The sequence below is a fragment of the Haliaeetus albicilla genome, chromosome 18, assembly GCF_947461875.1.
Source record: "Haliaeetus albicilla chromosome 18, bHalAlb1.1, whole genome shotgun sequence".
NCBI lineage: Eukaryota > Metazoa > Chordata > Aves > Accipitriformes > Accipitridae > Haliaeetus > Haliaeetus albicilla.
In genome coordinates this window covers 13,801,408-13,813,795 of record NC_091500.1, presented here as the reverse complement: position 1 = coordinate 13,813,795, position 12,388 = coordinate 13,801,408, and the positions used below count along the sequence as shown (strand labels likewise).

Sequence of the window (12,388 nt, the reverse complement as noted above, 5' to 3'; positions counted from 1 at the left end):
CCAGTTACATAACCTTTTTTAAAATTTTCCTTTCTTTTCTCTGCAATTCCAATATACTTTGTTTTACTAGTCCGGGGCTCTTGGGACTACTAACATAAGAGACCAGAATTAAAGCAACATAGCTAAATGATATAAGGTTGAATTTGATATGCATGTCAGATACATGGATGAGATAGCCTTCTGTAAAACACTGAAGGACAGCTGGGGCCAGCAAGTACAAAAAATAAGTTAACAATCTGAATTAAAGCATTGTTAAAAATCTTGTTAAGAATCTTATGTAAGCAGGGAGGTAAGGCTAACATCTGAACAATTTACACAGTCAGTAAAAGCTGATAAAACAAAGCAGATCCCAAGTCAAAGACGGTTCTAGTAAGACTCAGTTTTGGTTCCACAAATGTCACCACCCATTTCTAAATCCTGAAGCCTAGGAAAGAATTCGGTAATACAAATTCGTAATGAAGTAGCTACTTCAAGCTTTTAACCCACTCTTCTTCCTTCTTTATGATTTAGGCTGACATTTAGGAAAAAGGAGAATTTTAGAAATTACTGTCTCGGTAATACTCAGTTTGTTACTATATTGCATAATGAAGGGGCTGGCCATCCTGAATAGCAGAAAGCTCAGATAAGTGTTACTATTGAGGCACAGAGCAACGGTACCTGAATTGGATCCCTCTGTTGCCAAATTTTGACTGAATATTACTGGTGTTAATGGAATCCACCACCAGTGTCTGTACTGTAGGCATGGTACAACCAGCTAAATCACCTACGAACTGCAATTGCTGCACTAGAATAGTTTTTGTGTTCTTCTTCTGGGTTTTGTTTGTTTTGAGGAGGGAAGGCTATGGGGGACCCAATGCCTACAAGAAGGTTGTCAAGATGATGGAGCCAGGCTCTTCACCGTGTGCGCAGTGGGAGAATGAGAGACAACTGGCAGAAGCTGAAATGAGACAAGTTCAAACAAGAGGACAAACATAAAAAGTTTTTCAACATGGGGAGAGTCAAGCAGTGGGACATCATCCTTTGAGGTTTTGAAGACCCAAACACAGTCCTGAGCAACCAGCTCCAACAATAAAGGAACCCTGCCTTGAGCAGGAGGTTAGATTACGTTACGTCTAGAGATTGCTTCCAACCTGTATTATCCTATGTATCTTATCATGTATAATGTTTCTGTACATTATTACCTCAAAATTAGATCTGAAGACAAGATTAGGCAAAAGATTTACAGATTAATTTTAACAAAAAATTCCTATAAACACATGGAAACATAAAACCCTTCTGGTACTGCAGTGTAATAAAGAGACACTCCCCTTGTTAAAAAAACTCTGAAAACAATCAGAAATACTTTGCCTTCTTAAGAAAGATGTTTAGAAATAAATACAGCTATGTAATTTTTCAGAACTCAGGAAAAATATAAGTAAAATACTTCGAAAGTGCCTTCACAAAAACTATCAACAAATCTTTAGGGTTTGAGATGGGGCTTCCCAAATTGTGGGGGAAAATACCTCAAAGACTAGAACTGTCTGCAAGCACACAAAAGTTCAGCTTGTTCTTATGAATAAACACCACTAAGGAGAAACACGAATTTCAGAAAAAGGGGCTGAAGAAAAAATATTTATCTGTCTAAAAGGAGGAGAGAAGAGAGACTATGATAAATGCAAAATATTTTATTTCTTGCAAACAAAAGCTGTGGTAACAACATTGCACAATATCAAATTTTAAGGTTTTGAAATTCTCAGAAATTATTCTTTATTGTGATTTTTTTTTTTGCTCCATATGTCTTTATAATTGTATTTTTACATTAGTTTTATATTATGACAAGAGTAAATTACTTACAGAAATTAAGACAAATTGTATATAACCTGCCAGCTTACTAATGTTTCATTTATATGTCACAGAGTGTAATCATTTAACACTTTGATCTGAAAAGGATTATGAGATTCAATGCTTTCCGAGTCATATAACAGAATTATACGGTCCACACCAATATTTATTTAAAATTATTAGAAGTATATGGGAATTCACTGTAAGTGTGCTGTTTGTATTTTCTACAAAACATAGGTAATAACTAACTTTGTACTTCACTAGAACAACAATTTCTCCCTTTTGTGTAAGATCTCCAGCAAAAAGGCAGACAAATCCACAAATTCAACATTTTTAGATCCAATGCTGAATAGCCTGGAGGGCAGCAGTAAAAGTCCTGAGTGCAGGATGAGTCCCTCGATGAGACATCAAGAGGGACCCAGCCTCCGCGTTGAACCCTGCTTCTTTAAGTTGTTTTGCTATTTCCTCCACATCCCAGCCTCCTTCTCCCTGGTTAGCCAGTAAGTGGTCAATAAGGCGAGGATAGAAGGCAGTAGATACACACTTCACCACTAACTTGGCATTGAGGAGCAAGGAAAGTATTTCAGCATCACAACTGGAATCATCAATCTATGAAGAAAGAAAAATCCAAAGTAATTAAAAATTAATTACCAGATACATCCATCAACCAGAACATGTCGTGACTGTTCTAACTGCACAGCGTGACCTTGAAAGTGAGATGAGTATTCTGTATGGATTAACAGGGATACACACTTTGCATATGTCAGAATATGTAAAGGTATGTCTTTAACAGTCTCTTTCACATTAATATAAATATTTGACCTGCACAAAGTTAAGGAATAAGGATGCTTAACAACCTGGCTAGGATTACATGAACAGCTTTATAGACTTTTCACAGGTTCTCAGCCTCAGTGCAGAACAGACCACACCATTTACCTCCATATCAAGAATGACACCCTGAGGAAGGTCAGAGCAAAGTATATTAAATTTTGGTCACTTTATATCAATATAATATATTACATTCCACATATTAATGATAGACAACATTTGCAGACTCAACCAGATTTTCCAGAGTTTCAGCACTCACAGCAAGGGTGAGATTTTCAGAAGAACACAACTTTTTAAAAGATTGGGAGCACAGAGCTGCTACCTCTGTGAGGCACCCTGTGTACTTCATAAAAATGTGGTTACTTGATACATGAGAACAGACACTCTCCTGAAAATCTTGTCTATAGCTTTACAAATAACACTATAGAATACTTTACATTCTATTTAATTTACTGTTGAGATGTCTTTCCTGGGTTCCTTGAAATGCAGTGTTGTTTTAATCACTTAGGTGAATTACCACTTGAAAAGTCCAATAAAACAAATACATATAACAAAACAAAAAAAAGGGCCAAAGGAGGGGTAGACAATAGTCAGTTTTCAATGACTGCATCCTAAAAGTTACAAATAAACTAATCAAATTATGCTATGTTTACAAAACAACCTCTCAGTTTAAAAACAAAACAAAACTGTCTGGTTAGCCTCTGTTTCATTTTCTGTACCAGCAAGTAATAAAGCCCCTGTGATCCAGTGATTTGGTACCCTTGAAGACCAGTTCAGCTGCTACACAGAACGTGACTACTGTATACCGAGAGATTTGGCACTGACACTTGACAATTGAAATTAAGCAATTTTTAATCTAATTAGCATCACAAAATTTTAACCCTGATTCTTTTCAGGGCAGCATTTAAAATTTCCTTGTCTCCCTGTTTTAGTTCAAGCTAAAACAGTGCAGAGCTTTGCTTTCTCATGTTCATGTGCAATGGGCTGCATCCACTCCTTGCCCCACCGTTGTCACCATGAACACACTGCAACAGGCACTTCTTGCTTATAACCCAATTCTCTGTCCCACAAAGTTTCCACATTCATTTCTTAGTAACATGTAACTGTGAATTTAGAGTTGTGGTGTGTTTATTTTTTAATCTGGGTTGTTTTTTTTTTTCCAGAAAGATTGAACAAAAGTATGATCTATTAGTCCAGAAAACCAAATGTACTGGTAAAAATTCTTACCTACTCAGACACATACACTGTGAGAGATCATCCACACCATTTAACATGGACCATCTACTGTGGGACACTACTCTCTCCAGTTTCCCTATACAGGTAGTCAAACCAGAAACAGGATCCTCAAAGCATAAATTAGAACAAGTACATAATTTTCTCTTGAATGCATGGAATTCCAAGACTCCCAATGTTTGGCATCTTATTTGGAGGAATCAATATTACATTTGCATGTAGAGGTGACGTGCAGAAACAGACTCCACAATCAGTGAGATTGTAAAGTAGGTATGTTCATTCAGCGCTGGGCAGCACAGGGGGGTAGTCCCACCAAAGTCGTGCGTGCCTGACTTGGCAGTTCGCCTCAAGTTTATACAGTCAGGTATTACATATTCACAATACGCCTATACATATGCATGACCTATCCCCGCTTCATATTAAAATTAGCTTCAAGAAGTCATTTCCATAGTCTCCTCTCAAGTGCACTTGCACAGGGCCTCCTTATGGTGGTCGTCTGGTAGTCGCAGAGATGAAGATAGACGACTCCTCTTCATCACCGCTAGTAACCTCTTTTCTTGCGCAGGCTCAGTGATTTCTTGGTATTCAGCCAAGCTGCAAGGCCAGTCTTGGCTGGTTCCTGGGGCCAGCTCTTGCTTCTTATCAGGATCTGTCTCTGCCTCATCGGCTGGTTCTTGGGGCCAGTTCTTCTTATTAAGGACTGTCTCTGCCTCAGCTAATTTCAACAATGTAAGTGCTAAATATCATGTTTCATCCCCTTTTATTATATCTACTGAGATTCTTTTGACTCCCCTTGTCTCAGAGGAACATGGAGAGTTCATGAGGAACTACCAGGTAGCTCCTTGCATGGAAGTGGATGAGAAATGTGCAACTAGCTTCATGAGAAAGAACTTCCTCTGAAGTAACAACAAATTCTTTAGAAGAAAGATCTTTATTGTATCTAAATAGTTTTAGAGTAATGAATATAAGTTCCACTTCTGTGTAAGAGCTGAAAAGCTGGCATGATGACTGAAAGCATGTATGTGATAAGCAACAGCAATGGAATAACTTGTTGCTCTACTTTGGAGAAGATGCACTCCACACAACATAAAATATAATGAAAAAGGAAAAAGACAAAACATGAAATATTGTAGCATGAAAAGCTATTATACCTCTTTCTATTACCTTCAATTTACCACTAATAACACAGGATCATTACTTTCAATTTACAATTTTCACTTCCTTTGGAACTTCAGAAGCTTTCCAGAAAAACAGAATGTCTTTATCATGTTAACCAGGAAGAGAGTTTGCTGTTTCACCCTCATGCTACTTCTTCCATTACTTCATTAGTTATTTGTGGTTTTCTTTCCACTGAAATCTTAAAAATAAACTTGATTTCCTCCAAGTCTTCAACATTTTCACACTTATGCATTATTACAAAGCTAATGCAACAGTGCATAGCAGTTTTAGAACTGTTTTGTAAGCTGGACCTAAGAACTGTAGGGATGTCCAGTCTTTAGGCTGTCTAATCTTTAAGTCTTTAATTAGTTAATAATTCCTTTAAATTGTCATATGTTAATTACTGTCATGTTTTCCTGTTGAAGACAGGTTGATGATTAAATAAAATTCCTAGTGTTGGCAACTTGTAGCATACCACACAGCATACTAAGCCATTATCCAAACAGCTCTCATCTTTTCTGAAATGGAAGGCCAGAGGGATATTCTGCCCCACCTCTGAGCTCTATGTGCTCTATTCTTGACCTGTACGTAGGATGCAACTTTACACAGGGCTTCAGTGTTTGATTTTATGAACATAAAACACAAACAGTAATTACAGTAATGAGATTAACAGAAGATAGGAGGTTTGGTTTAAATTAGTTTTTTAGGCTATTATTCAGTTAACGAAAGGTCCTATAGATTAGTGTGATTTCATATGCCAAAAACCTACAAATTTGAGAAGGCCAAGTCTGAAAGTGAAAGATCTTTTCTAGCATAAAACTATTGAGCTACACCTGAGCTATACTATGGGGATGAAGATGCCCGCATACAACACAGAAACAGAGCAACCTATCTGTACTCAGGCATAAATGAGATCATTGTGTCTTTACACATAACAAAAGAGTGCACAGAAGACTCTGGGTTGCGTCTGTCAGCTCATCCTTAAGCTCAAATAGCCCAGTAGGTTTAAACTGATTAACATTTCCCATTTTCTGACTTCAAAGCTGTCTGAAGATCTGGTCAGAAAGAGGGAACCTTTGTAATGTAATTGTCTCCAGGTAACTAGATGGGGACACAAGATGGCAACCAGACCCTGTGAAGGCATTTCACGCAGCTCAGGCCACTGTCTGTTCTGCAACACTTTGGTCAATTGAAGTGGAGTCTGACAGGTGTGGGAAGAACAGAGATGCCAAGGTTTAATGAAAAATCTGTATAAAAATAGGCAGCTGTGAAAACTAGATTAACTATTTAGCAGTTTTGCAACTACAGATCATGTCAACGTTTTGGGTATCAGTTGCATATGAAGAGACAGTCACAGTCATTAGTTTAATGCACACACCGAAATACACACACATAAAAACAAATGCACACACCGAAATTCCTTACCAACAACTATTCAGATTGTCAATGAATTAATGTATATTTAAAACCCTTAATTAAGATAGCTGATACACTGAGCAGCGATGCTTAGATAAAACTGTAAGATTTTAAAAAATTAAATCAATTTAAATGTACCATAAGACTACATATATTTAAAATTAATTTTAAATTAGAACATGCATTAAAGCAAAGAATTACTATAACGACATAAAAGGTAAACACACACAGCATATATTTAAAAGTAAAAATACACCACAGAGAGTATAATATGGTGTCTGTGCAAGGAATGACTCAGCAAAACTAGGACTCCCCAGTCTAGGATAGAGGCAGCTTAAAGGGTATAAAGCAGATAGCAACATCATTAGAGTACAAAGCAATTGATTAAACAAATTCTCTCATTAAAAAAAGAATTATGAAGCATCAAATGAACCTAGTAGGATCAAGTTCAGAGTAAATAAAAAAAATATAGTTGTTTTTTTTACACTGTTGAAATCTTTGGCAAATGATACTGCAGAATGTAAAAGCTCATCCAAGTTTAAGGAGAAACTGGACAAAACTGAGAAAGAAAACCACTGGCAGTTACTTAGTCAGCAAATACATAGAGCTGAAAAATAACTGGAAGTTGGGAGAGTAGTATCTCAAAAAGAGCCTATACATTTGCCCTATTCTTACTTTTCACTACACTTGTAATTCTCCCATCCGTTGGAGCCAACATACTGTTTCAGATGGACTTTTGATCCTCAAAATTTTACCTTTTGAAAAATATTAATTCAGAACAATCTTCAGGGTTATTTTTGTTTACCAATGATTTCAATCATATTTAAAATGTTTAAGTTAGCACAGACTGCCTGCAAGTACATATTTCTGGCATACATACCAAATATTAGGCTACAGTAGACACAGACTCTCTGAATGCACTACGTTTTCTTTCTCAAAATCACTCTTTTGACAAGTTTAACCAAGAGAGTAAAACCCGATTAAGACAATTACTAAAAAGCAACCTTACCATCCCAGTGTTAAAAAGCTGCTGCTTCTCGGAAGACAGCAGAGGTAAGATCTTATTGATGAGTCATTTCTGATCTGCCTGCACATGCAGAGCCCTTGCTATCCCAGGATCCTAACTAAGCCTTAGAACGCTGGTTCCAGCAAAGTTTATTGCTGATCCCAGAAACACTGTTCCAGTGATACGGGATGCAGCTGACTGCAGTTTAAGCAAGTCTCAGAGGTGCAGGTATCTTCTGCAAGTTAACAGACAACCACTTTCCATATTGTATAAACGTGTGAATAAACTATAAACCACAATAATGACACACTCAGAGTATATACGGTAGAGAAAAATCATTATGCCTATCTAGACTTCCATGCTAAGGGTGCTGAATTTTTCATTAGTGTAGTATCTGTTACTTCTGGAAGGCTTAAATAGGAGCAGCTTTACTTTTTCATATCCATCTCTCCTTCAGTAGGATGTGACAGTACAGATTTAGTGTGGTGCTCACACACAATGCGCACGTGTACAAGTAAAAGAACTAATGGGGATAATTACACTAAGGAGAGGAACTCCTGACTTTTTTTTCCTTGACTTACATACCTATTTAGGTATTGGCTGAAATCTGCTTTCAAGATGTAGGCATTCAAGTGGTATCTCTGATGACTACCTCGCTCCTTTAGACTGTGATGATCAATATCCTTCCCTGCTAGAGACATACATATTCATCTAGAAAGTGAGACAGCATAGAAACAGAACTGCAACAGATGCACTCATTTCCAATGAAGCAGTGCTACAGCACTCTGCTTCAAACAGGGCTTGTGAATTTTATCATATGTCTCTTAAATGCAGAATTTATAAATGGATCTGCATCTACAGATGGAAAACCACGTCTCATCAAGGTTTCTGCCAACAGAAGTGAGGACCCACTTGCACTCTGTCTCCACAGGTCCTAAACTCTTTCTGCACATCTTCAGCAAGATGAGGAGCCTTATCCCAGACTACTAAGTGCTGCTTTTAGGGAGTGGGGGGTGGTTCAAGCAGTTTCCCTGTACAACCTGTATTCACCCCTACGCTAACTGCTGTATTTCTGAATCAGAATGACAGTTTGTGTCTTTCGCTGAACTCGGTGCTGTCAGTGCATAACTATTAAGCATGCCTGCCTGGGGCTTTGCCATCAGCACACGGGTGTTCCAAACTGCAAATGGGCTCAGGCTTGAGGCACCCAGCTCTACCAAGGCAGCAGGTGCCCTGGGCATGCAGAGCCAGGCAGCCTGCAAAATTTTTAAGAAAGCTTGTGTGTGAAATAGGTGGGTGAAGATCAGCTTTGCCACAGGTGGCAGCTCTTCTCAGGAGGAGCTCCTCCTCAGAGGAGGAATTTGAGACATCTAGAAGGCTTTACTGATAAACCACCGAGGCCTCCACAAATTCATGCGACCATGAATGCAAGAATTTTGTGGATCTGCTCCCCAAGACCAAGGGCACGTATCAGCATCAAGTATTTCTTCTGGTTGCTAATACAGCCTACATGGACATTGTACCTATACTTGCTATGATGCAGTGTACCGGGGGTAGGGGGGAATAAAAAAAAAAAATCTCTCCTGTACTGAGAATTTCAGAAAAGCAAGAGCAGGTCAGGCATTACCTTTTGCCTAAGGGCCAAGTCAGGGTCTGCGCAGTTCCTCATCAGCATTGTTTATGCAGGTGTCTAGAGGTTCTGGTATTAGCAATAGGCAATATTTCATCCATAACTTATGCATTATAAAATCCATGCATTATGAAACATGGATACTAATGGAAAGTTAAGAGCTGTTGATGATGTAATAGCAGAAAAGAACTGAACCTGTTATTTCCCAGACTATTAGCTCTTCACTACTACTGGAGGTAAAAATGCTTTTCATTTTACTCCTCATTGGAGTCTATAGCTATAGGACAAATAAATAAGGGGAAAAGATATATATATATATATATATATAAAAAAAAAAACTAGAAAAATAAACTAGAGAAAGATATTTTACCATAATCACCATTAGCTTATATACTCATAATTTACCAAGTTTTCTTTTAAAGGTAAGCCACATCAAGTGACTAGCCGTAAATGGCATATGACACTGGAGAACACTGGAAATTCCATCATTTCACACATTCTTTGATTTTTCATGTTACATTTTTCAATAAATCATGTTGCAAAGGTAGTCTCAGTACTTCATCGAAAGTATAGTATGCAAACGGAGCTAAGGTTTTATTTTAGATTAACTAAAACCATTTTCTAGTTCTAGTTTCTATTAAAGCCTTGATTGGAGAAGTATTTGCACTGATTGTATTAACTCCCATTTGTTAGCTGTTTTAACAGTATAACTACCAACAAGTAACAGAATATTTAATTGTTCTGTCAGAAGTATAAAACCCAGTCTTAATCTTTGAAAGATATCCAAGTGAACATACAACACTGAAACCCTTCTCAAAAACAATCTGACTCTTAAGGGCAAAATCTGAGCCCTATTGTCAGTAATAGCCTTATTTAGGTAAACTGCTTTTAAAAATTATTCACACACTACACAACACAGAGGAAGAATAGTTATTTCTGTTATCCAAAAAAAGACAAGTGGCAGTTTATAAAAAGATACACAATAAAAAGAGAGGTCTGCAATTTCAAAAAAGCTTACACAAAATCTTGGTTGTTTTATTACAGGCAAAAGCTATACAATTCCTAGTATCAGCACTTCAGCATCATCCTTAACTGTAAACATCCATAAAGCTGTCAGCAACATACAACAAATGGCTAACTAATACATCGTATCAGCAAGCAAGTGCTGTATTTTTCTCACAGCCATGTTTGTGAGCTGTGTTAGCACTATGTCAGGGAATCAATAGCTATGATTTCCCTTTGCCAGATGTTATTTGTCCTTTTCCTGTTTAATGTAAGCAGAAATGGGCTTCCTATGAAAAATTCATTAAGAATTCTACAAAAAGCACTAACAGTCCGAATACTGTTTTTAAAAAGCAAAAGGTATGCATACAAAATTATACTGAATAAACAACATTGACATAGCTAAGCAATATATGCACTTTTAGTACAGCACCAACTAATGTAGTCATGAGATGCATACAAAACAAAGAGTAAGAGATACTTTCCTGAACAATATAAGAACAGCTTTTAAATTCAGCATTGCACTCTTCTGTACTACTTGCTTTTCTAAACTGGCAGTGGAATGTCATATTCAAGGTACTGGCTAAGCGTTATGCCTGATGTAATGAAGTCAATATTAAATTTTTATTGACTTAAGATGCAACTTAGACCAAAGCTAAATGCTTTGAAAATTCTAGGTTATCCAGCACTCTTACACAACTACATGCTCAAATTAATACTGAATTTCAAAGGAAAAACTAGAAACAACTTATCAAGCTGTGTCCTGCATAAGAAGGCCAAAAAGAGTTATTATTTTAGGCATGCACAAGTGTACAAAGGGCTTTATATTAGTAAGAAGATAACATGGTTCCTGGTCCTAAAACTCCAATATAACGTAATCAACCTAGAGTGTAGAAAATTGAAAGCCATAGCACACTAGAAAGAAAAGGCCAGTTAAGAAAGTAATACAATTAGTAACCATTCAGGAAGTGCTACTGCACAGCATTATGCTTTAAAAATAGTTAAATAAAATGTACTCGGACACAAATTCCTGCTGGCAAGCTTCAGAGCTAGTCACTTACACAGCAGCTTTCATCTGTTAACAAAAAAGTCAATTTTAAAAGGTTAACAAGAACATATAGATGAGAAAGTGCATGCATATATCAGATGCCCACTTGCTTTTCAATGAGATCATCTTGTTTAAAACCAGTTACAAAAAAGGTTTGCTTTGCAGACACAAAATTTAAAATTGCAGGTGGTAAAAGAAAACTATCAATATACTAAAGATAATCTACTATCGTTTTGGTGGTTAATATTTATAAAATTATGTTTTGTGGAAAATTCAGAAAATTTGTGGTTGATTTGTATAAAGAAAAGGGAATAGGAACACCCTCATAAAAACCTGTGGTTCTTTCTTAGAATGCCAAAATGAACTAGGAAATACTCCAAATTCATACTGGATGCTAACTATGATATTGGAATTTTGATACAAGCAGATGCATATTACATGTAATACACACTGCCACCTTCCATGCTACCATTTAAAATGTTCGTAGAGAACGGGTTAAAAGAGCTGGTGCTTCCTCCATTTTGGTAACTACGTCCTTTTGAAGGAAAATTAGCAACATCTGAGATGGAGCCTATGCTTCCAGATCTATTGCTTCTCTGACTGGTCTTTACTGCTGTGTTCTGGAAAGGAGATAAATCCTTTCTCAAGCTATCCAATGGATGCAAAAAGAGAAAGCCTCTGGAATACAATGTGCAGAATAAGAAGGAAAGACACAGCACAAGAGCAGGAATAAGTGAGGAGGGGAGACTTAAGGGAGAATCTTGGGAAGGGCAGGATGCAGAATACCTTTCACAGGGAACAGAGGATGGTGTGAAAGTAAGGGATAGGATTGCACCATTTGTTGCAACCAAGGAATCTCAAAAATTTGTGGCAATTAATATAACTAGAGAAGAGGGCCTGCCCTAGAAAGCTCCTGCAGAAATAGGGGAATGTTTGCCTACTTTGAGTGTCTCAGAAAAGAGTTACAATCTCAATCTGAATTCCTACAAATCACATTTTTAAATGATTTTGTGTTTTGGGGATGCTTATTTTTAAAAGATACACACAGTTCCATTTCTGTTTCCATATGGGCAGTTTCCATTTGAAGTATTATATGGGAAATTTACCATCAATTATTATTTTATATTGTAATACACAATCAAGAGCTCCTCCCTAAGATATGGTGCAGAATTTGAAAATATTAGAGATGAGGTTTTCCTACCTAAATACTGTAATTCTGGAAATGTTCAATGCAGTTAATTCAGCC

At 37.0% G+C, this 12,388-nt stretch overlaps 1 protein-coding gene across 2 annotated transcripts in view; it reads right to left on the bottom strand.

Annotated features, from left to right (window-relative positions):
• Positions 1 to 1,649: 1,649 nt before the first annotated feature.
• The window catches only part of NBAS (NBAS subunit of NRZ tethering complex), a 190,761-nt gene continuing 180,022 nt past the window's right edge, over positions 1,650 to 12,388 (bottom strand). For both annotated transcript variants that reach the window (XM_069805772.1, XM_069805773.1), the window contains one exon: positions 1,650 to 2,430. In XM_069805772.1, coding sequence (XP_069661873.1) covers positions 2,155 to 2,430 — 276 coding nt within the window. In that variant the 3' untranslated portion in view covers positions 1,650 to 2,154. The remainder of the gene's footprint in view (positions 2,431 to 12,388) is intronic.